The sequence below is a fragment of the Diceros bicornis genome, chromosome 5 (assembly GCF_020826845.1).
Source record: "Diceros bicornis minor isolate mBicDic1 chromosome 5, mDicBic1.mat.cur, whole genome shotgun sequence".
In the NCBI taxonomy this organism is placed as follows: domain Eukaryota; kingdom Metazoa; phylum Chordata; class Mammalia; order Perissodactyla; family Rhinocerotidae; genus Diceros; species Diceros bicornis.
Window position 1 is genome coordinate 41,188,245 of NC_080744.1, and position 25,007 is coordinate 41,213,251.

At 46.8% G+C, this 25,007-nt stretch overlaps 1 protein-coding gene across 5 annotated transcripts in view; it reads right to left on the reverse strand.

Annotated features, from left to right (window-relative positions):
• The window catches only part of FRMD5 (FERM domain containing 5), a 289,647-nt gene that overhangs the window by 15,049 nt on the left and 249,591 nt on the right, over positions 1–25,007 (reverse strand). For 4 of the 5 annotated variants that reach the window (XM_058541451.1, XM_058541453.1, XM_058541452.1 and 1 more), the window contains exons 3-8: positions 24,825–24,867; positions 24,517–24,595; positions 16,199–16,296; positions 13,352–13,475; positions 10,434–10,521; positions 1,811–1,899 (exon numbers count right to left, since the gene is read on the reverse strand). In XM_058541451.1, the coding sequence (XP_058397434.1) occupies positions 1,811–1,899; positions 10,434–10,521; positions 13,352–13,475; positions 16,199–16,296; positions 24,517–24,595; positions 24,825–24,867 (521 nt within the window). The remainder of the gene's footprint in view (positions 1–1,810; positions 1,900–10,433; positions 10,522–13,351; positions 13,476–16,198; positions 16,297–24,516; positions 24,596–24,824; positions 24,868–25,007) is intronic. The other variant, XM_058541454.1, reaches the window with a different exon arrangement.

A 25,007-nucleotide genomic window follows, 5' to 3' on the forward strand; every position in this document is an offset into this window, starting at 1 on the left:
AATCAGTCAATCAAGCTCTCTTATACACACAGCATACAATAAATATCAATTGATTGATATGTAAACAAGCACACAGATCATCTAGGCTTCAACCAGCAAGATAGGAAAATAAGCAGTCTTCTATTGGAAGTGAGATTGGGTTTACATCTATTATTTTAAACTTGAGACATAGTGAAGAGGAGACTTTCTGAAAAGTGGGACGTGAGAGAGGCCATAGAATGAAAGGAGTCTAGGAGAACCGGGTGAGCATCAGGTCTTCTGGAGGGGTAGGGACACTGTAGGGACTCCAGGTTCCTGTAACAAGTGTGTCCTACTTGTTTCTAGCTAAACATGCTGCCTGCCAGGGACCAAATGAGACAGCTATCCTGGTCAGAGTGTGGCCCAGGATCTGGGCCCTCTAAGGAACATCAGACACCCCAGCTGTATTCAGGCAGCAAGTACTCCTCACTGGGAGAGTGGTGGTCTGACCCTGCTCATTATCTTTTTATGAAAAGTATTTTGTTGGACAGAAGACCCCAAATTCTTACCATCGTCACCCAAAAAGTGCAGTGAGTGACCTAGCAAATGGGCGTGTTGGGGTATACACTGGTTCCTCCAGCGCAGCAGGTTGCCTTGTGAAGTTGCTGTTTTCCTGGGGAGGGGGGCCTGGCTGGGCATGTCTGAGGAGCAGTTTCACCAGCACTCTGGTTGATCATCATATTGCCAATCTTCACAAGAGCAGTAAAGGTTGGAAAAGTGGTGTTTGTGTACAAACTCAGCAGGGGAGCCAAGGAGGACATGGGAGGATGGACGCCCTTCATCACTCCCAGCAGGAAGCTCGCCAGGAAGCAGTTCTGTCCTCAGATTTTCCTGTTAGCTCTTCTGGAGAAGGCAAAGGAACCACAACAAGAGCAGGCTTCCCCAGCTGAGCTCCTCTGAGCCAAGGAAAGCCACCTGTCCAAGTCTATGGGAGGAGTTTGCCCCCTTAGACTTCACAGTGTAAGGCCCAAGAAGGCACAGAAATCACAGGGACTTAGCAGAATATGCAACATGTTCTGATGAGGCTGGAAGATGCTTGCACAGTCCAGAAAAGGTCTCCAGGAGAGCAAAATGTCCATAAACAAACCAGAGTCTGTGCTGCATCAGCACCCAGAGCCAAAGCAGAACGGACCCAAAACAGGGCACAGAGGAAGCAGTTCAGAGTAGCTTCAGCTGAGACAGTGGCTCTTGCCTGCTAGAAATGGGGGTGGGAGAGGGGGAGAGGGAAGAAAGAGTGGGGATGTGACTCCTGGAGGCTGAGGATACCTAAGTTTCAAAAAATAGGAGAGAGACAGAGCAGCTTCTGTGCTCTTGCAGGCAGTGCCCACAGTGGGGTGCTGGCCCGAGAAGGTTGTTTTGCCAGAGCAACAGGGTAACTTATATCCACCCCAGAGATCATTGTGAGCCTCTTCTTTGTTAGGAGACTGGATAAGGGAGTAAGCATCCATGCAGATGCCATGGCCCTCAGTGGGGGACAGTCCCAAGGACTCAGTTCTCATGGGAACTTTGCTTCCCTAACATTGGCTCCAGCCCCAGGCCTCTCACCCTACCCAGAAATCAACCTTCCATACCCTTTCTCTCTGGAGAGGCTGTTGGCTCTCAGGAACACCCCTCTGGAAGAATAGGATCCCTAGGAAGAGACCACTACCTTCATCAATTGCCATTATGGATGCAAGGCTTTGGAGAGGGCTCAGAACCATAACTGCCCAATCACAGACAAAGGACACGGGAACCACAGCCCTCCCCAGTTGGTGAGGTATAAAAAGCCTGTTTTGGAAATGAAGACACTCACCATTTAATGAAGTGGACCCTCTTGTTTCCTTGTAGAACAACAAACCCAAAAGGAGTGAAGGCCAGAAATGCAGCATTTCCTGACACATCCTGCAACACAGAAAGACTTCTCATCGGGGTGATGCAGGCATAGAGGTGAAAGGGTGAGAAACATAGTCGTTCATCGGTGATAGGGGTTAATACCTGGCAGTAGGTCACAGAGGGAAGAGCATGGCACTTCAAAGTACAAGCAAGTTACTTACCTTCCCTGAGCCTCAATGCCCTAAACTGTTAAGCTGTAGATTATAATGACACCGATCTTAGAAGGCTGTTGTGAACATCCAAAGACAATGGCAAACCCTTACACATTGCTGGTGGGATTGTAAAATGATGCAGTCACTTTGGAAAGCAGTTTGAAGTTCTTCAAATTGTTAAACACAGAGTTACCATATGACCTAGCAGTTCCACTCCTAGGTATGTACCCAAGAGAATTAAAAACAGATGTTCACACAGAAACTTGTACTTGAATGTTCAGAGCAGGATTATTCATAACAGCCAAAAAGTGGAAACAATCCAAATGTCCATCAACTGATAAATGAATAAACAAAATCTGGTACATCCATACAATGGAATATTATTCAGTACTAAAAAGGAATGAAGTACTGTTGCGTGCTACAACATGGATGAATCTTGAAAACATCACGCTAAGTAAAAGGTGCCAGTTACAAAAGATCACATGTTGTATGATTCCATTTATATGACATGTTCAGAATAGGCAAATCCATAGAGACAAAAAGATTACTGGTTGGCAGGGGCTGTGGGGAAAGGGAGATAGAGAGTGACAGCTAACAGAGTTTTTTTCGGGGGGGGTGATGAAAATGTTCTAAAATTAGATAGTGGTGATGGTTGCATAACTCGGTGACTATACTGAAAACCACTGAATTACACACTTTGAAAGTATGAATTTTATGATATGTGAATTATATTTCAAAAAAGCTGTTAGAGAGAGAATGGCAGTTATCATTATCATGATAGCCCTACACACTGGGCTGCCTCAGGAAAGTTTAGCTGAAGAAAAGATAAGAAGCAACTGACCAATTGGAGCAGCCATCACCAGCCCCAGGTGCCTGAACCAACAAAGAGGCATCCTGGTCACCTGTCACCATCAGTTGGTAAACATCAGGCTTGAGGTTCTGCTGAGCAAAGAGGGGAGAAGGTGCAGCAGAAGCTGTAGGTCATGGTTCCCTCACATGGGAAAATGAGCTCCAAGAGGACCATGCCTTTTCTGGGCTGGGATGGGGAACAGAAAGCTGGTTGATGGATTATGCTTTCTCCGAGGAGCTTCCTTTGTGATGGCGGCCTCAAGTGAGAAACTGCTCTGTCAGGGTGTAAGTATGTTCAGGTGGCCAGAAAATTACTCCAGGATGCTGGTCAAATGCGTGTGTAGGATAGGTGTCTGGGCCATAGCTCAGAAGGGTCCATGGGGTCAGGGTCAGACACCTGGCCTGAAGCATGCAAGTGGGGGCTGTGGCTGTGGGACTCGCCTAGTCTCTCCCACACCCAGGCTTTGCCTCCCTGGTAAGATCTTCACTGTTCAGCTAAGAACAGTGAGGTCTCTGCAGGGCCTCCTGAGCCTTGCCTCAGGAAAAATGGTTTTGCCTTAAAACTGTCTCTTAGAGTCACAGATACAGGTGTGACCATCTGGGACCAGGGAACAAACTAACTATATGTTTTGCAAATATTTCCAAATAATGTATTGTTATTATTGTTCTTTCCTTGCGGTCTGTCGTGACCCTGACACTTGGCTGCAAGTGTACAATGTCATTCAACCCATGGGCACAGCAACGGGCTGTTTAAAAATAACCTTAATAGAGATACTGTGAGGCCACGGGGCTGGATCTTTTCCTGCCTGTCATCAGTACTTGGTGGCAGTTGTTAATACCTGAGCGCCACACTGCACACAGACATGGTCCCTGCCAGAGGCACCAGCCCTAACCTGGGAAGTTGGCAGAGATATGGGTCAGGGGACTGGCTTTTGTGGGGAGAATGCCTGGGAGGGCTCTGCTCACAGGGAGGCAGCATGCCTCAGACAGAGGGTGGGCACCGAGAGGCCTCCTGCTCACTGTGCAGGCAGGACCCAAGGAAGCCCTAAAACTGTATGTTTAGAAAGACAGAGACTTAAACCAGCCCTGAGGGCCTGGTAGTTAAATTCAGCATGCTCCACTTCGGTTGCCTGGGTTCGGAACCACACTACTTGTCTGTCAGTAGCCATGCTGTGGCGGCAGCTCACATAGAAGAACTAGAAGGGCCTACAACTAGAATATACAACTGTGTAGTGGGGCTTTGGGGAAGGAAAAAAAAAAACAAAAACAGGAAGATTGGCAACAGATGTTAGCTCAGGGTGAATCTTTCCCGGGGGGAAAAAAAGACAGAGACTTGGGGCTGAAGAGGTCACCTTATTTGTACTCATAGAACAGGCCTGCAGGAAATGTTTATCAGATGATGGTGTAAGATAATGAGGTGGGCCAGAGGGGCCAGTGTGGCTGCAGTGGGGGGTGCATATGTAAGCAAAAACGAGTGGGCAAGGCACAGGTGTGGTAGAGGTGGGTAAGGTGTCTTATAGTGCTCTCTGAGAGCACTGAGAGATAGGAAGGGCCTAGAAGGAAGAACAGGTGGAAGGATGGAAACACAGGGTCAGGCCTGCAGAGGACTGTGGACGGCATGAAATAAAGAGTAGGGAAGGGAAGCAGGGAGTGGGCGAGGAAGGGCCTCCCTCTGCTTCTTGCACCCCTGACTCCTGTGGGCAAAGCAGGGCAGAAGAGCACCTGCGCCATAACCACGGTGCCGTGGGCTCCGGGTCAGACCACGCAGGCCCAGGTTCTGGCTCTGCCACTCACAGCCTGTGTGACCTCACCAGATCCCTTCATTTCTCTGTGGTTCAGACTCCTCGTAAAACTAGGGTTGATAATATTATCTACCTCTTAGGTTGTGCTTCGTAGGCACCCAATACATGCTAGTTGTTGTGTTGTTGTTAGTATTATTAGAGCTGCTACTCATTAGCTGAGTTTGTTCAACTTAACACAAAATCTTTTTTAAAAAAACCTAACATTTTACTATTTTTCCTAATGTTGATGGGTTTAAATTTTGCCAGTTAGGAAATCTGAGGGTGTGGGAAGTTGGGGTAGAAAGGGAGATGTCCTTCACTGTTAGGGGACCATGGAGAAGGGGGATTTGGGTGATAGATTTGGGATTTGGGGTGAAAGTGAAGTGGGCAGGAGGGGAAGGAGACAGCCTGTGACAGAGATCTGCAAGTCATCCCAGTGACAGGCCCCTCTCTGGCCAGAGCAAAGGGGAGAGAAGGTCCTTCCATGAGCTGGGCGGTGCTGGCCAGGTTACCTGGTTGGCACTGTCCATCTGTACCATCCAGACACCTCAGGGCTGGCCTCCGAGTGAAGGCAGGCATTGGTATTGGAGGGGAACAGCCTCTCCTGACGAGACTGGCTGATTTGGAACAAGGAGCAAACTGGGAATAAACCCCAATTAGACACCACATCATTCCAGTAAGTAACAGCACCTTGAACAATCCCAATCCAGTCTCTCCTATGAAGAGAACAATTCTCCATACTGCTTCCAATGCAACTGTTGCAGATGAAGGCCGCTGCAAGGCCCTGGCACCTGGGCGTCCACAGGGGCAGAGGGCAGCTGGAGTGTTTGCTACTTGTCTTTGGCACGGGAGGAGTGAGACTTAGAATTACAGCGACAAACCTCACGTCTGTACTAGCATGAAAACACAGGCAGCCACTCTGACACCTTCTCTGGAACTTTCCCAGGTTCTTCTATCTAATATGTCATTCTCGTGAGCCTGCCCTTGGGATTTGTGTGTGAAAGGACAAGTTATATGACAAAAAGAGAAGGAAATGAGGACGAGGAGAGAAGTGACACAGACAGTAGTAACCTGTTCCTCAGATCTTCCATCTTATCAAGCTGGAGTATATCTTTCCTCCCTGTGCCCTTCCCATCCTGATGAAATCAGTACCCCCAGGACTGAGCCATTAATAGATCTGGGAGGTGGAATGAAAACACAGGTCTTGACAGCCACACAGTGGATATCGCCAGCCCCGCTCTACATCAGATAACAGTCAAAGGAATTTAGTTCACTTCTACAGTTGTGAGGTAAAAAATTTGTTTTCAGTTTTTCATCCTGTGGAAAGAGCTTCAGTCTTGGTTTAGGACTCCAGCTCTGTGGCTTATTTACTCTGCGACTTACGTACCTTCTCTGAACCTCAGTTTCCTCATTTGTAAAATGAGGACAATAATACATACTTTGAGAAATATTATTTCCATTTGATTTTAGGGAGATGGTCTAAAGGACTTATTGCCAGGACATGGCCAGTGGTGTTTTACTTGGAGAGTGGATGGATTTGCACTGAGTCGTTCATAGGGAAGCCACCATCAAACTTGACCTGCATCAATATGTCATCATCAAAGGTTCACCCTAAGATGATCACTCTGCCCAGAAAAGGACTTTTGGGAATCATAGGACTGACTGGTTCTTAGAAGTAGGGACATCTGGCCACCTTTGCCCAGTCCCCACAGGTTCAACCTCTGGATACAGTGAAGTAGGCTTCTGTCTGCTGCAGCCCCAGAGGACATCCTGGGTGTGACAGAGTCAAGACCACGGCATTTTTGGTTGTTACGCCTCTCAGGCTCATCCAGTTCCCTCTCTGGAGCATGATTTAATCTAATTCAATCTGGGTGGATGAAGCCTCTATTATTCTTAAAAAACCTTAAGGAAGAAGATTCCATGTGCCCTTCCAGACATTTATGCCCATTCCTGAAAGAGCTCGTAGCTGGAAACCTTTATGTTAAGTCATTCACGAAAAGCACCCAGTTTCAATATACTTAAACGTGGCCACAAGAAACTAGAGTGGAAATGAGGAGGTAGCACCCCATAAGAGGCTTAGCGTCACCCTCTGACAGCTCAGAAATGGAAATCTTGAAGGAAACTTGACACTTAAGTGGCTTTGGTCAAGTTCTTCATTTCAGCAGTAAACCTAACACTCTCCCCACACTGCAGCCAAGAGGGGCCCACCTGAGGATGAGGGCGAGTCATCACTGTTCCTTCTTGTTCTGTTTCTCTGAAGTCAGGGGCAACTTCTCAAAAGGGGGAGGAGGGTTTATTTAGAGAGGAGCCTGGGTAGTGGATTATGAAATTAATGATCCTATTTTAAGGGCAGAGGAAGGACACTGTAATTTATTTATGTGGTTGATCTAACCCCAGATACTGCTGTAATCAGTTTTCTCCTGGTCTATACAGAATAGACATAAAGCCACTTGGTGAACTTACATTATATGATGATTTCAGTAGTCTCATAGGTCTTTGTCTCTATCAGAATTGGCAGTGAGTCCTGCTTTGTTCCTAAATAAACGCCATATCTCCAGAAGAGAGACCATGAATGATAACTGAGAAAGCACAGCATTGAGACTCAGACAATTCCAAGTTTGAGTCCCAGTACTGTCCTTACCAGTAACTGTGGACATGTTATTAGTCCCTCAAAGGCTCAGTGTTCTTATCTTAAAAAGAGGACAACAGTATCTTCTTGGCAGTGTTGTTGTCAAGATTAAATGAGACAGTGTATGTAAGTGCCTGGCACATGCAGGCTCTCCATAAATGGCACCTTCATGACTCATAATAAGGCTGGGTACAGGCTAGTATCTGTGACGGGTCTGACCACTCCATAAACCTCAACAGGGCAGGAGGTCACAGTCTGAGCCTGCAGGAGAGCCAGGGCCACCTGGAAGGAACAAGATGGTGGCTCCTGTGGTTGGAGAAGTGTCAGGGCTGGGGAACAGGGGCAACACTGGCTGCCAGTGGTTTGCTCCACTCTCCTCCTCCTGCAGCTGTAGGCTTGGTCTGCTGGGGGCTCCTGCCAGGAGTTGGGGACTAGGGGAGATGCAGGGAGCTCGGCACAGCTTGTGCAAGTTCAGAGTTTGGGTATTATTGTAAGCCAGCTAGCTACTGAAGCCCTTTGGCTGTCCCACCCAGAGTTGGTAGGATCTCCTCTTCCTGGTCCCAGGGCCAGACAAGGACACTCTGGGCCGAAAGAAACCATCAGTGTGGACAGGAAGAACAGCAGCTTTTTAATCAGTCCAGGAGAGCAGAGCTCAGCCCAAGTGTTGTTCTGCTCTCATTTAATTATCAAAACGATCCCTCTTCTTCTGTCCTCCCTAGGGCTGCATGCCCCAGATTCCCTGGGCCCAGTAATTGCCTCTCTGTTAATAGAAATCATCAGTATTTATTACACCGAGAGCTTATTTCAGCTCTCTTTGTAGCAGCATTAAGGCGAGTGCTTGGTAGCATATCACCAAAGTGACTCTACTTAAAGACAAGAGTAAAGGCTCCCGAACCGTTCTCCTTGCTCAGGAGGCTGAGGAAATCCTGAGCCAGAGCCCAGTGAGATGAGCCGAGGGACCATGTATGGAATCTGCTGCAGGACCCTGACATGGCCCTGGGTGAGCAAGAAGTACAAGGCTCAGCAACAAGGACTGGAAACCCAGTGAGACGACCGTCCCACCTTCTCCCCAGAGGAAGTCTCCTGGGGGCTTCTGTTCCTCATAGATACATAACCACGGGAAGTGACTTGAGTTGAAATTCTTGCTGTATCACTCAGGCCTTGTAAAATGTGGCCTCCTGGAACTTTCGTCTTCTTATCTATAAACCAGGAAGAATAATATCTACGTCCCAGGGCTGGCATGAGGGTTAAATGAGAAAATAATGGGAAAGGATTCCAGTGGGCCTACCATGGAAGGCAAGCCACAAACGTCTTTTCCTTCCTTCCTTCTAGGAGTTGAAATGATAGGCTATATGGCATTGGGCGTTGCACAGTGCCTGGTATGAATGCTGGCTCCTTGCTGCAGCCTCTTCAGCCTCTGTGTCCAATGATGGACAAACTCATGAAAAACCGGGCTGAGCCAGGAGCCCCACATTCCTAGGGTGCACGTGAATTTGGGCTGGACACCAGGCTGGCTACCACTGTAGCTTCCATACTGCCATGGGCAACAGTGGAGATCCCTACTCACCTCCACTCAGTTGTGTTCAGGCTCACTATCCGCCCATCTCTATGTGCTGTTAGGTGACAGCTCTGCCCAGGGACCCATCTCTGAAGAGCTGGGCACTCTGTGTGGCCTCAAGGGGACTGGGTAGGTTTGGAGTCAAACTCAGAGGTGACCTGGCACCTTCTGATGACCATATCTATCTTTAGGCAGCTATGTTTTTCAAGGTCCTGAAGTGACTCAGCAGTTCAGGGAGCATAGTTATTGAGTACCTACTGTGTACTTTCACACAGATGAGGAAAGCAAGGCTCAGAGGAGCCTCCAAAGGCCCCCTTATCAGTAGAAGACCAGTACTGAAGCCGAGGCCAGCTGACTCCAAAGCTCTCTTCAGTCCTATGCAGGCCCCCTGCCGACAGAATCTGAGAAATTTATGGAGGTTAAACTACATCTGTTATGCAGTGGGCTTTATTTAGGAAGCTTTGCTAATTCATTTGTAAATATCCATATGTCACTTTTTTTGGTGTAAACAGGCATGAATGTGTTTTCTGACAGTGCTGGCCCCCAAGAACACAGGGGTTATCTAGCAGTAGGCTGTGCTGGTGGATAGGGAACCAAGGGGTGGGGAAGGTGACCAGAGTTTCTGAGTGCCAGAATGTTCTCAAAGTTCATATTTGAAGTTTCAGCATTAAATCTTATGCAAGAACAGATCACCATCACCTGACCAGGGGGCCAAGGGAAATGCAACGATGCCCCCACATCACTGGGTTCCCTGGTTTCTATTCTATTCTTTTAATTTTTGTTGGAAATTTATGGTGTCCCCTCACCTGTTAGAAAGGGTCAGTGTCCTCCTGGTCCCATTTAGTTTTACTGGTGGTACTGGGCCCCCTCCAGTTGTGGAAAGAGAGAGGCAAAAATTTGGAGAAACTGAGGCAGAGACCAGGAGTGTCAAAGCAACTGGGATGTGGAGAGGAAGAGGAGGCCATGCAGAGATAGGAAGAGGCCACAGGTCTCCACTGCTGTCCGCAGTGACTGTGGCGGCTTGAGCTCATCTCCCAAATGCCACTTGTGAGTAATTACAGAGGTTTCCTCTGGGCAGAGCCTCCCCGGCTGGTTCTCGTCTCGCCCTCACGGCGCATAATGGAATTAAATGCCACTCCACTGCAGTTCCGCGCAGTGACTTATGCTGCTGCAGTCAATAAAACCCACTCTTGGAAAGAAACTAGATTACGGGTCAGGGAAGGGTGGGCAGTCCGCTGAGCTGTCTCTGATCATTCCCTGTGGGGGGGCCTTCCACATTCCTCCTCTCTTCATTTCCACCACATTACCCACTGCTGCCAAAGTGGGGCCCCAGTTTCAGATCTGTTATTCAGATTGATTTTGTCTCGGACCCTCCGACATTGATTGGCACCAAAAAATCATGCAACGTGGAATCCAGAGGAGTTTCCAAAATGAGACATTTTCTCTGGCATGTCACTTAAAGAGCCAATCATCCAGATATTGAGGGGCTGGATGGCGCAGGCATATGGTCCCTCCCTCCTGTCGCCCTCTAGAGGAGACAAGGTCAGCGCAGTCTCTGACCATGGGGATCTTACCTTACATGGGTGAGGGTCTACCCCGTATGTCTCCAGTGTCTGTGCTTTTCTTAAAAAGTTCAGCTCTGATGTTGCTGGTGTTTGACCACTGGAATATAAAAAACGAGATCATTTCAGGGTTTCCTGTCCCTACAGGTTCCCCTGAGGTAAACTCACTATTAAGAAGTGCTCAGGGTGAGTCTCACACTCCAATTTTTCCATAGAGTGTGCTCCCTGCTCTGTTCTAGGACGAACTTCAGAGACTCCTGTCTAGGGTCAAAAACTCAGATGTTTTTAGAGTGAGGTAGGCTACATAATGAATGACATGGGCTCAGTGTAACAATAGGAAGTGGTGGGGACTGTGGCAAATTCAGGACTGTTACCCCATCTAATGAGAGCAGCTGCTCCTCAGTTCCAAGATCATAGTCATGTGGGAATTCAGGGCCCAGCATTGCTAGATGTGATTTTTTAAGAGAAGTCAGAGATACTAATTTTTATGTGGTGTTTCACAATTTTAAATACTACGGGGGCAAACAAAACACATTTGTAGGCTGGCTGCAGACCATGGGTTTCTCGTCTGTGATCTGATCTAGACTGAAATCCAAAGGGGCCTGTATATCTTGCTGGTACCGCCTAACCCTCTTCCTTTACCAAAAGGGGACATTGGAATGAAGGGCGACAAGATGCAGTAGGAGACAGTGCTGAGCTCCCCAGACTCCCCAGTAGCTCTGTTTGTCCACATGGTGATGACTATGAAAAGGAAACAAGCAGAAAAGGAAGAAACCAGCCCTTGCACCAAGCAATCTGAAGGGGCCTTTAGCATCATTCCCCTCCCGGCTGCCTCTTGAGCAGGTGCGTTGACGAGCTCAACACAGAACCAGTGGCAGTATCACCATCAGGCTCCCTCAGGGGCCAGAGCCCTGGAGAGGCAGACGTACTGCGACAGATGTGAGGTTGGCTTCGGTGTGAGGAGAGGGGGGGAAGTTTACGAAGCCAGCAACAACTCTGATGGCTGGTGGGCAAGACTGCAGGTTGCTCATTTCTAAGTTCATCGTTTGCCTCCAGGAATATGGCAGGGCAGGAAACAAGCCAACCCAAGGGAGGAGCAGGCCATAGTCCCTCTAGTGTCCCTCTGGAGAGGCATCAATCAATCAGCACCTTTATGTGCCAGGCTCTGTGCTGCTCACTGCAAAATATACCAAGAAATATAGTGCACAGTCTGGGCCCTCAAGGAACTCATGTTAGAGTTGGAGAAAGGAAACACAGACACGTTTTTACATCATGAAGACAAGGCTGAACCTGTGGAAGTAGTACCTGTGGAAGCCGGCATTATGCTGCCCATAGGCTCCTACGTCCATCAGTGCACCTGAGACACAGGCAAGGTGTTTGGGAAATGCTTGTGCGGTAGGCAAAGGGCCAGGCACCAGAGGCAGCTGAGCACCGCTACCCCTTCCAGGCAGCTTCCTCATTTCCTGTCTGGAGGCCGGCGGGCCTCGTGGGCTCCATTCACCCCTGGAGTTGGCTCAAACCTCCGGGGCCCTCAGAGTGGGCATCATTTCCTGGGGGATCCCCTGCCTTCTACTAGGTTTCTGAGGGACTGTCCCCACTGCTCTGACATCTCCTAAAACCCTCCTGGCAGTGCCTCCCGGCTGTCCCAGCACGTCCCTGATCTCTCCTTTGAGTAAACCGTGAGCCTTCACACAGGTCCATGGTTATTCTGACTTTTACCACAAGGGGCCGCTATTTCCCTAACAGAGTGATGGGAGGAGACCGGCCGGAGCTGGACAGGCCTCGCCAGCAGGCGGCTAGGATTCCACCTCCAATAGGTGTCTCCATTTTCCTCTGGGAGGGTGGGAACCAGTCCTGCCACCCACGGTGGGCAGGAAGTCTGTTTACAAAGGCTAAGGAGGCTTTGGTGATGTATTTGTTGGTAAAATCTTTGAGTGAAGGTGAAGCTTTTTGTTTTTTGTGTTTTGGGGGAGATCAAGGGGTCAGGGTAGAAACTAGTTTAAGCTTAATATTATCATTAGAAATATCTTTTTCACCCCCTTGGGCATTGTCCTTCCTCAGAAAGATAGTTACACAAAAATTTTAAAAGATTTTTAAAAAAACTGTAATGTATTAATACGATGGCATGTTTTATTTTACAACACGGCATTTTATACCCAACCTTTTTCTTCATGGTTTATCAGTTTGGGGAATCTGTACTCCAGCATGCCACACAAAGTGGAGCCCAAACACCCTATTGTCGTTTTTTAAAATCAATCTTTGTAGAAAATCTTATTTCATATGGGTGAAAGGATGTATGAATGCTATTTTATGGAACTTGGTATATTCTGAGTGAACTCAGAGAATCTGAGGAGGACAAGCCTCCTGCTTCCAGCTGCTTCCCCCTTCCTTCCCTGCAGGAGTATGGGGTGGAGTGATGCAGTACTGAAGACACAGCCCCCAAACCAGGTGCTCATAGGGCACCCATGGCATTTATGAATCAGGCCAGCCCTGCACAGTCCCATCCACTGACCCTGTCACACTGTGACAGACTGAGGGCGGGAGCTTGCCCATTTTTCACATCCCCACTAAACTCCTCTTATCTTCTTTCTCTTCTGCTGTTTTTTATGTTTTTCTTTTCCTTTTCCCCAGTTCATGCTTCTTCTCTCTGTCTCTTCATTTATCCTAGTGAAGCAAATACCTTTCAGAGGCTAATCTCTCTCCATTTTCCTTAAAACCACTCTCTTGCCTTTAAGCCTCAGCCTACACCACTCTTCTTGGAGAGTAAGCCCACAGGGCTTGAGTTGTGCTGTCGGCGGATCACTGAATGTGGTGCATCCCAGGGTCGGGAAGGCTGGGTCTGCGGGAGCAGAGGACACAGAGCAAAGCCTTTGTGCTCAGGCTGTGTGTGGAGAAGACAGTGTCCTGGGCCTGAACCAAGTGTCACGCACCTGAGTTCTGTCTTGTGAATCTCAGCAATTTTCCTTTCCAGCTTCTCTGAATGTTTAGGGAAAAACTGGAACTTGGAGCTGTAGCCTTCGGGGTGTTTCCCTGGGTCATAATCCCCAATCTCCGCTTGCAAAATGAAAGTAGAGGAAAACACTTATGGAGATAGGTAAATCATCACTGGCAAAGCAACAAGAGATTAACACACAGAGCAAAAGCCAAAGCGCGCACCAGATTTACAGAGAACAGTGGATCCTGAGCAAGGCTCTGGGTCAGGCAGAGGGCCTGCCCCTCAGGAGCATGCCCACCTTTGTTTCCCCAGGTGTGCACACTGGGTTGATATCAAGTCTAAGCAGAGACAATAGAGCTGACCCTGTGTTCTAAGGTCACCACAAGTGAATTTACAATAAAAGAGCAGAAGCCTGCACCACGATCCTCATCCATTCAGCCGTGAGAAGAGGGCCTGGGAGCAATGCACTTTGTGGCAGCACAGGAAACTGTGAGCTTGATCAGGAAGACAGAACCTCTTGGGTCTGAGCCAGATCAGAAGTCTAAATCTTGTCTTGAGGATTTTAGCAGGGACACAGCAAATTGATGAATGAGCCATGACCCAAACTCAGAACTCAACTCTCAGTCTAAATCAAATCAAATCAAATGAATAAATCTGAATAAATATTCACTGAGGGCTGACCAGGTGCCAGGCCCCTTGGAGAAGACTGCAGAGGGGGAAGACTGGCTGTAACTAGAAAGTGCCATTGAGTTCTGGAGTACTGGCTCCTAAGGCTGACTTCTCAGTTCCCTGTGGGGGGTAAGGCTTTCTCCTCCTGCCATTCAGAGAGAGCCCATCCCTAAAGCTGCTGAGCTCTTAGATCAGTAAACTCTGAGGGGTGGTGACCCGTGGTGCTCCCCACAATGTGTTCCCAGGTCAGGACCCAGCTTTCTCCACATGAAGTACTCCACAGGGAACAGGGTGGGTATGTTAAGAGGAAGTATGTTAAGAAGTTCCAGCTGCTTTGTGGTTGTCCTTTCTCCTTCCCTAGTGAGAACCACAACCAGTGCAGATGAGGAATCTTGAGGGAGGAGTAAATATTAAGAGGAACATATGCCCTATTCTCACAGCTGAATATTGTACTTGTGGCACAAATCTACTCATTGTGCCTTCCAAATAACTTGGAATTTTTATCCTTTAGCAAGAGACTAAAGGCTTCCCTGGGCCTAAAGTCTGGAGTGACCTTGAGCCACGGAGTCATTTATTATGGTTTTATTTTGAAAGCTCCAAGTGGAAAACATCAATGTTGGACATCAATTACTTCTTTAAAGAAAAAAAAAAGAAAAATTCATTACGGTTGTTAGGGTAAAAGTAAAGGAAAGGCTAGAGTTTAAAATTTCACTTAGACCAGACCAAGTTTTCTTTTGAAAACGAAAGGGGCGAGGCTGGCCCGGTGGTGCAAGCAGTTAAGTGTGCGTGCTCCACTGCGGCGGCCTGCAGTTCGCTGGTTCAGATCCCGGGCGCGCACCGACACACCGCTTGGCAAGCCATGCTGTGGCGGTGTCCCATATAAAGTGGAGGAAGATGGGCATGGATGTAGGCCCAAGGCCAGTCTTCCTCAGCAAAAAAAAAAAGAGAGGAGTATTGGCAGATGTTAGCACAGGGCTGATCTTCCTCACCAAAAAAAAAAAAAAAAAAGAAAGAAAGGGGCATCTTTGGGTACCTTAGAGTTGGCAAGCACCTTCTAGACTTCCCATTTAGGTGATTTTTTAAAAAACAGGAGTCTCAGAAGTTAAAGTTGCAATGGGCTGACTTTTACATTCTTTTGTTTTTTTTTTGAGGAAGATTCGCCCTGACCTAATATCTGTTGCCAATCTTCCTCTTTTTTCTCCCCAAAACCCCAGTACATAGTTGTATATCCTACTTGTAGGTCCTTCTAGTTCTTCTTTGTGGGACACCGCTTCAGCATGGCTGGATGAGCGGTGAGTAGGTCCGCGCCTAGGATCCGAAACAGCGAACCCCGGGCCACCGAAGTAGAATGCGCGAACCCAACTGCTATGCCACTGGGCCGGCCCTGACTTTTACATTCTTAATATAGCTGTGATATTTCTCTTGCCAGAAGAACTTTGGTTTCTTATTGGCAAGCATTTTCCAGGTTCTCTTCACAAAGTAGCTTCCTGGAGGTCACAGATTTCCAATTAAGAGTTCAGATTCTTTGATGGAAACTTCATGATTTTTGTGCTATATCCAAAACAATCCAGTGAAATTTTCAAGCCTAAGGACTAAGAGAAGTCTAGGAAGAGGCACTTAGGAGTCCCCTCATTTCATGAAAGGAGAAGGGATCATATATGAAGAGTGTATACCTTTCCTACTGTTTTGCAAAAAAGCCAGTCCGGGTATCAGCTGGGTACAGACTCAACTCTACCTTATTAGCATGTCAGGAAATGTGGTTGTCATTTGGAAATATTTTCAACTTTGAGCACTTTGAATGGAAAGGTCTCTGAAATAGATACCAGAATTCCAAAATGCTTCATTCACATCTTTGAAATTTACATGAAAGGATAGGAAAAAATTGATTCAGATTACTCTCCAGAGTCTCAGGAACTTTATCAACCAAGCAGGGAAAAACCCCCAAAACAGAGTCCGAATGACTTGAAGGGGCTGGCAGAAAGCCCTTAGGTGCAGTTTAGGGTGGATTGGTCTGAGCTTTCTGGGTCTAGGGAGTCCAGGCAAAGTCCTCTCACTCAGACTCTGCTTCAAGTTAGATACTGTTCATATCCAAGAAGTAGTCATCTGTGGTAACTGAAATAATGTAATCAGTACTTAGCACGAAAGGCAAATTTATCCTGTCAAAAGTCATTACCTTGAAGGATATAAGCTGCTAACAAGGCAGCATCTGATGTTTTACAGAGGAGGCGGCCGTGGTAGAGATCCCTTTTGATCTGCAGGAAGACTAAATACCTGGAGAGAAGACAGACAGTGAACTAGAAAGGATTTCTTTGATTGCTTTAAGACATAAATATGTAATATAAGCCTATCAAAATCTTTGCGAGGACACTTTTAATATATATTTTTTAAAAAATCTCAAAAAATACCACAGAACAAATACATTTTCCATTTCCCTGCTTTCAAGTACTTTGCCCTGAACTGATTTGAGGTTCAATTAAAAACATCCTGTCAGTTTCCTTCTGTAGCTCATAACAGAAGTGGCGCTTCCTGGTAAAAGCATTGTCGCCCTGAGCGCTGGACTTTGGAAGGAGCCAGCCCCGGTCAATTCAGTGTGGAAGAAGAAATCTGTGTCGTAAGGGCCTGGGTATCTCTCTGCCTTGGACTCTGGCTGATGTTCCTTCTTAAGAAGTGGAACAGTGGGTGAGGGAACGAGCCCAAGGAAGAGTTCTGCCTTGGCTTGCCAAGAGAATCTGTCTGTGTGTGGAACAGCCTTCAATTATGGGCAGAAGTTGACCAGACCTCTCAGAATTTGAATAAGGGAAGAAGATGCACTGGTGAAAGAAGCATAGAAACTTGTGACTAGCATTTCTTCCAATATAGAAAGCTCTCCCCTCAGGTGGAAGGAAGATCTCAAGAACGACAGCTAATAGTAGCTGACATGTATTGAGAACTTACTGCCAGTCCCAGTGTGATGCACTTTACATGCAATACTCATCTAATTCTCACATAACACTTTGACATAGGTACTGTTATTATCCCCTTTTTTTAAGATAAAGAAACTGAGGCTTAAGTGATTATCTCATGGGCACACCACTGGTAAGTGGCAGAGCCAGGATTCAAATTCAGAACTGTTAAGACTCCTGAGGTTGGCTCTTAATCACTATATTATACTGCCCTCCTTGCAGTATAACTGCTTCGTAGTTTCACAAGTAGTTGGGTGGACCCTATCGCAGTGGGATGGAATTGTTGACTTTCCATTTTGAAATGTCTTTATAAGGAGTGGGGTCTCTGATGTTCATAACCTCACAGGTCCCCTAAGAAGAGCAAAAGCCAGGAGTATCATGCTTGAGTGAGTCACCTACCACAGTGGCTCCTTGGCCATGGGGCATCTGTGGTAGTTTAAAAATATGACCACAAATTCTGCGATACTCCTCATTCCCAGAGGTAGAGCTTAATTCCCTCCCTTTGAGTGTGGGTTGGACTTAGTGACTCACTTCTAACAAACAGAATAAAGCAGAAGTGATAGTGTCTGACATCTGAGACTAGGTCATAACGTCACTACAGCTTCCTCCTTGTTCTCTTTTTCTCTTGGATCACTCATTCTGCTTGAGGATGCTTAAGCAGCCCTATAGAAAGGTCCATGAGGTAAGAAACTGAAGCTTTCTGCCAACAGCCATGAAAGTACACCATCTTGGAAGTGAATCCTGCAGTCAAGCCTTCAGATGACTACAGCCACTGCCAGCCTCTTGACTGCAACCCCATGAGAGACCCTGAGCCAGAAGCACCCAGCTAAGTTGCTCCTGAATTCCTGACCCACAGAAGCTGTGATATTAAATGCTTGTTTTTTAAAGCTAAGTTGTATGGCATTTCGTTAGACAGCCAGACAACTACAGCATTCCTAGGGCAGTAATGGAAATGTAGTAAAATTCCCTTAAATTCTGTCAGTCTGAACTAAAAGAAATTGGGTCCTCCCTGGACAAGTAGAGATTTCCATTGCTTCTGTTTTCAGGCTGAAGATTAAAACAGAGTATTCCATGCCCACTTGATCATATGAAAATGCTCAAGAGAAAAAGGACCATTGACAGTGTAACTTCGGGGGTGGGGCAGGAAGGAGTGCCAGCAGGTGACTCTGAGAGCCTTGGACTTGGTGATTCAAGTCATTAATAACAGAAATGAAGGAGCAATCAAACCCTCTTCTGTCCTAAGGCCTTGCTACTCAGAGTGTGGTCCACAGATCAGGGGCATCAGCATCATCTGGGAGCTTATGGGAAATGGAGACTATTAGGCCCACCCTAGACCTACTGAATCAGTTTAACAAGATCCCCAGGTGATTTGTATATAAATTAAAGTTTAAGAAACACTCCTAAGAAAATTCAAAAGCATCCTTCTAACCACATTAGGATGGACTGCCCTCCTCAAACCAAAGGGAAGGTGAGTGAATATTGTAGTCTGGAAGTAATGAGAACTCCCCTCCTCACCCCAGCCATCACCATCAACCCCACTCTGCCCCAATGTTTGCCAAGAAAAACTCAAAGAAAAAGACATCATGCAGAGTGAATAATTAAGATGGATCTACCAAATCAAGCTTGTCTTCACTCTGCTTCCCACAGTGAAATGCCACATGGTGTGTGGAGGACAGGGGCAGAGGGAGAGCGGGAGAGGAGAGAGGGATGAGGGGTATGAAGGAGCTGAGGGGTATAAGGGGGAGAGGGGAAGAGGGGGAGAGTGATTCACATGGTGTGTGGGAGAGAGGCGAGGAGGAGAGAGGGAGAGGAGGGGGGAGAGTGCTTTTCTGCCTCTCACTGCTCCAACTCCCACCTTCCATGGGCTTGGGCAGGATGTGGAAGCAAACCTTTTGCCCTTTACTCACTGATCACTCCCTGGGCCTGAGTTCATACATCACTCCTCCCATACCTTTCTGCTGGTCTGTGTCCAAAATTCAGGGACAGCATATACTGGACTAAAGGAGATATTTCAAAGGGACAACAAGGCTCTGGGCCGTGATTCTCAATGTGGCAGTGAGGAGAACATCCCCCAGGGGAGCATGTCAGAATCCGTGTGTGTGTGTGCTCCTGGATGTGAAAAAGCCCTTCTAGAGCTTCTGATTTGCTCTCTTCCTACTCAAGAGGGACATGCTCCTCCTCACACCGAGAACCACCGTCTTTATGAGGCATCTTTATTGATGGGTGCATGACAGGTGCCTCAGGTGAGCTGGAAAGGAAACAAGGCTTTCCACTGCTGGTGGGTGGGGTTTCTTCAGACTTCTAGAGGTAGGACAGCTATAGGGAGGTCAAGGGTAAGGCCATGGGAACATTGTCAGGCAATGGTGCAGCAACTGGGGTGGGGGGTGGAGTGGGGAGGAGTAGGGGCAAGTCAACATCCTAAAGAAACAAACCACAGTCGTCAGAGGACAAGAAGAGATGAGCTCATGAAAGAATCAACTGATAGCTTCAGGGAGAGAGTTGTATTAGGGGTCCCTCCTCCCTTTTGTGCAACAGTGGCTTCCATCAAGCTCCATGTTTTGTTCGTTTAAGGAGGTAACCAACAACTCAGTGTTGTTGGTCATGAAAATATATCCCATATGACTCAGAGCATCCTTAGACCTATTCCCAAGAGACCCTGGCATGTTCTCCCCTGCCACACATGGGCCTATGGAAGACTATCTTGTTGCCTGAGGCAATGCCACAAAGGCCACTGTGTTGCCAGGCAAGAGATCAGCCAGCTGGAGCGGCCCAACCCAGCCAGCTCCTGAGAGGCAGGCTAGTTGGGTTACCCAATCTCAGAGCCTCAGAACAGGAGTTATAGAGCCTAATTCTCTCATTTTATAGCTGAGGAAACTGAAGTCCAGAGATGTAGAGTGACTTGTCTGAGGTGACACGGTAATCAGAATCAAGGTGGGCCTCCTGACTGAGGGCCTGCTGCTGTTTCTGCCCCCATGGTAATTCAGTTAGTCATCAGGTTAGAGAGAGACGGGTCCTAAATGAAGTCAGGAGAACTCGTCTTCAGAGAGAAATCCTCACTGGAACCAAAGAAGAAATCAGCTTTAGACCAGATTTAAGACAACAAGCTTGCTCCTTAGGACATTTTTTTGGTAAACTTTGTCTATTTCCTTCTGGCCTCAAGGAGGCTTTACTTCACCTCCATTTTTGTTTTAATTCCAGTGTTGTCCTAAATTGATGGAGGTGTGAATCAGAACCATCTAAAGGCAGAATGAGTGAGAGCCTAAAAGATGGCCAAGGAAAACCTGAGTTTTTCTGTAATGTACATCTCTCCAAGGTATTGGCTCTGGCATTATGCTTTCTGATATCAGAAGGTGGGGATGAATCCACAGATATTTCCAGAATTAAAGGTTCTGAACTCTGGAAAGTGCTGGCGGCTTCTGAAGAGTTTCTTTCAGAAGATCCTTTGCCCCCACCTTCCCTGCAGTAGATTCTTTGGCCTTGGCTTTCTCTATTTTCCATCATCCTTTTTCCTAACTACAATCATGTTTAGTAGGTGTTCTCCCCCATACTAAACTGCAAGCTCCTTGAAGACTATGTTTTATTTATTTCTAATATTCTTCTAGAGAGCCTATACATCCTGTGCCTAGCTCACCTACTCACCCTCCCATCCATCCATCCATCCGTCTAGTTCTGAGCACTCACATGTGCCAGGCACTGCTGCAGGTGCTGGGAATACAGCAGGGAACAAAACAGGTCCCTGCTCTTAGGGAGCTTACATTATAGTGGGGAGAGACCGACAACAAAATAATAACAAAACAAAACAATAATGATTTACTGAGTGCATGCTGTGTGCCACACACTCTATTGTTGAACTCACACTAATCCTTGCAACAACTCATGAGATGACTACTGTTTTTATCCCTGCCTCATAGATGAGGAAACTTAATGATTAGAGAGATTGTTTATGTTGATATATTGATTGATGTTGATTAGAGATATTGATTATATTGTTGCTTGCCTTGTCACATAGCTAGTTAAAGAATGACCTGGGATTTGAACCCAGGTCTTTTTGATTCTGTAGCTTGAGGTCGGCAAACTACAGCCTGCCATCAGAGTTTCCAGTGAAATAAAATGTTATTGGATCACAGCCATGCTCATTTATTTATGAATCGTCTATGGCTGCTTTCACTCTACGATGGCAGAACTGAGTAGTTGCAACAGAGACCATATGGCCTATAAAGCCTAAAATACTTACTATCTGGCCTTTTACAGAAAAAGTTTGCCAACCCATCTTAGCCTAAGCTGGGCTCAAGTGATGTTCACTGAAGGAATAAATGACCTAAAAACGTCATTCATTCATGCATATATCTGTTCATTCTATTAACATTTATTTTTTGAGCACCTGCTCAAACATGTGTCTGGCAGTTTGCTTCCATGTAAGGTGGGGCCCCATTTGTACTCAGTTTCCTTCTATTACTTGATCTTTCCAAAGAGTTTGTATACCTGTGGTCCCTGTTAAAAGCTAAATCTGGTGCCTAATCCCCATTTTCTCTGCCTTATCTCTAGCTCAGACAAGAAAATCTATTTATTACTTTAAAAAATGACAAAAGAGATTAATCAGGATTTGGCAACTAAATTTATCATCTGGGAAGAGTCCAAGAGATAAATTGAAGCACAGTTCTTCACTCCCTACCTCATCCCCTCCTCTCAGCCTGGCTCTATGGGAATAGCTGAGACAGCAGTGAAATTTAGGACCAGTATTGCTGGAAAAAACACTGACAGCTAAATTAGTTTGGCAGGAAGGTGGTATGAAGGGGTCTAAGATGGGAATGAATTATGGGAATTGAGTGAGGCTGGGGCACGTCCCCATTCTTTTAAGATCACAGGGAGGTGAATGAGAAGAAAGATGCAGCTAATTCCAGGGCTTCCACAGACTGTCTCAGGGAGGAGGAGGCACAAAGACACCTGTGGTTCACTCTCCTGATGACGCTTGGAAAATGCATTCTAGGGAAGGAAGGCTGGTGAAGTGGCCAACAAAGAGAAAATAGTGGAGGATGGTCAGCACAAACGCGTGCAGAAGGGAGAGGAGCTCACGCACTTGTCAGTGTCTCTGAAGTTTGCTGACTTGCAGAGAGGCCTGGCCATGGTCTTCATGCTGCACTGACCAGGACTTGGATGATTAGCTGGGATGGCTTTCTCTCTGAGTCCTCAAAAGTTAGTTGCTTAAGTGTTAGGACTCTAGCTGGTGGGGAAAGGGGACAGAGGAGGATGGGGATTATCAGACAATAAATGCCTTTTCACATAAACAAAGGAGAACACCAGAGCTAACTGTACTTGTGCCCCAGGCAGAGCCCTTAGGGTCCATGGACCATGTATTCAGGCTGTCAGTAAACAGATAGTGAGACTTGGCTCAGTGCAAGGCTCACTGGGGAGTGTATTAAGAAGTACAACACCCTAGTGTAGTCATTAATCCTCCCAACAATTCTGTGAGGTAGCTATTACTATCCTCATTTTATAAATAAGGAATCTGAAGGTCAGAGAGGTTAAATACATTATGTTCAAGGCCACATATCCAAGAAGTGAGAGAAATAGGATCTGAGCTCCCAGGTCTATGCTGCTTCTTGAGTAGGAGAGTCTGTACGCTAGAATTACGTAGTGACATTCGATTTTGAAAATTGTATTGTTAAGAGCTCCTCCTGAGGGCCAAGATAACCATGTTTTTGTCTTTTAATCAAATCAGAGAGCCATGTGTCTGTCGTGCTCTCACTGGCAGCTCACTGAGTTGTGTTCAACCAATCCCTCTCATCCCCACTGTCAGTCCAGAGAGGCAGAGACTGGGCAACCCTGATGCACGGTGTTAGGAGGCGAGGTGCTAGGCTCTCAACAAAGATGTGTTAAACTTGCCCTGACGTGTGGACAGAGCGTGGACTTCTGGGGCTGCCTTGGCATCATCACCTCTTTCCAGAGACAGAGGCAGGTGGGCAGGCTCAGAGCTAAGGCAAATCTCTGGAGGTCATGAGCAGGGCAGGCTAGTGCTTTGCCAAACTCCTCTCTGTTTAAGTTGTTAAACATAGTGGTTCTACCCTCACTCTCCTGCCTAAAGCTACAGGATTGCTCATTAATATGGAGGAGCTTGGTTTTCAGAAGCAAAGTGGGAGCCACATCCACTGCTGTGTGGCTGAGCAGAGCCCGCAGTTTCTATGCTCAGTACAGGAGCCTTCAGTAAGGAGCATGAGGTTTGGTTCTAAGTACACATTTCCCTGTCCTCAGTGCTTCAAAGTAGGTGAGTGCACACTGCCCGGAGCATCTGGAGGAAACAACCTTCCTGATCCTTCTGACTCCATCATAGGATTCCCCTCAACCTCCAATGGGGCCCATGCGAAGAAGCCACTTTCCGTCTCTGTCCCATTTCTTTGCTTCCTTTGGACTACTTCTATTTCTTGCCATCTTTTCTTTCCATTTCCTTGTTTTCCTTCTCAGAGAAACTTTTGCTCCTTTTATTTGATTTAAAGCCAGTGACACACTCTTCAGAAAGGAAGTGAACGTAATTCCATATTCTTTCTTCCTTCCTTCTTCCCTCCTCTCTCTTTCTTTGAGATTTTCCCAAGCAATTCAGGATCTAGATGGATCTCAAGGCCTTATAGGACAAACAGTCTATATGACTGGCAATGGCCTCATCCCAATCTTTGCCGTCTCCAAGGTTTTAGGGAGGGAGTAGAGCTCGCAGAACTGTCTCTTCCTCAGCCCTAGGATTCCCTGGCATCACCCCTTCACCTAGGGCCCCACCCTCTACAAGGTAACATCAAGCTTTTGCTAATGTCAAAATTAGATCTTCCTAATATAAAAAGTAAAGATCCTTGTTACAGAGAGTTCCTGAATCTCTGAGGCAAGACTTTTAGAGTAAATTTGGCTCAGATATACAAAACCCCGGGAAAGCTTTGAAGCTACTATTCATTGACTCTCTTGTAGGATGGCATGGGCATAGAGGTTCTTTCTTATCCTCAAGTGGTGCTGGATGAACAGGATTCATTCCACGCAGCTGTCTGCCCAGCACAGAACATGATCCCCACAATGAAGAGTTTATCACGGACTGGATCCATCAGCACACTGGAGTTTACTCACTTGGATTTTAAAATCTTGAGTACTTCCCAGCCTGTCTTTCACTGTTGTGCTGTGGCATTTCCCAGGTACATGAGGCCACTGGAGTCTATTTCAATCCCCAAAATAAGCAGCAACACAGCCCTCTCCAAAAACATCCACAGGGGCCACATCATTGATAAAATAAAAAATGCCTTTGATTAATTAGTTACTCCTCTTGCAGATGACCAGTTTAAGATGAAGTAGTCACACTTCTTGAAGGAAAGCAGCTCACTCTGTTCCAGTTCTACTGAGGGCGTAGGCAAAGAAAGCATGTAGAAATGAATACAGAAGAGGTAAGGGTATATTTAGGAAGAATTCCTTGCCAATAAGAGTTAGGAGCTTCCAAAATAGAGGATCTAAGAGGTTATAGTCCCCCTTTCCTATGCTCTCCAACAGGTCCTGTGGCTGAGGGAAGTGTGTTCAGCCTTACCTGGTTATTTCTTCTTTCAGGGCAGCAGGATCTGCAGGGTAGAACTTCACACGGAAACACATGGTGAATGGAGGCTGGGCTGCAGAGAAAAAGAGGTGCCCATCAGGAAAGACCCTCCCCAACGGTGACTGGGCTCCCCTCCCCACTGGGATGCACAGGCCTGTTAACCATCAGAAGAAAATCATCACGTGTTTAGGGCCAACTCCCATGCAGAACAGTGGAAAATTACCAAGACTTACTACAAGTGGGCAGTTCCATCCCACCCTCCCCAGGGGTGAGGCTTCCGTCTTTCCGTGGAGAATACTTACATCTCAATTGCTTCACCACAGACTTTGTAAACTCCAACCAATGCTGAAATAGAGAACAAAGAACAAGAAAACCCTAATGAGAAGCAGTGTCAAATATAACTTGTTTTATCTGATTTAAATAACTAGACAGATTGTAGCCCAGGGTGAAAGCGGCCCAAAAGCTTTTGATATGTAGGGTTGGAG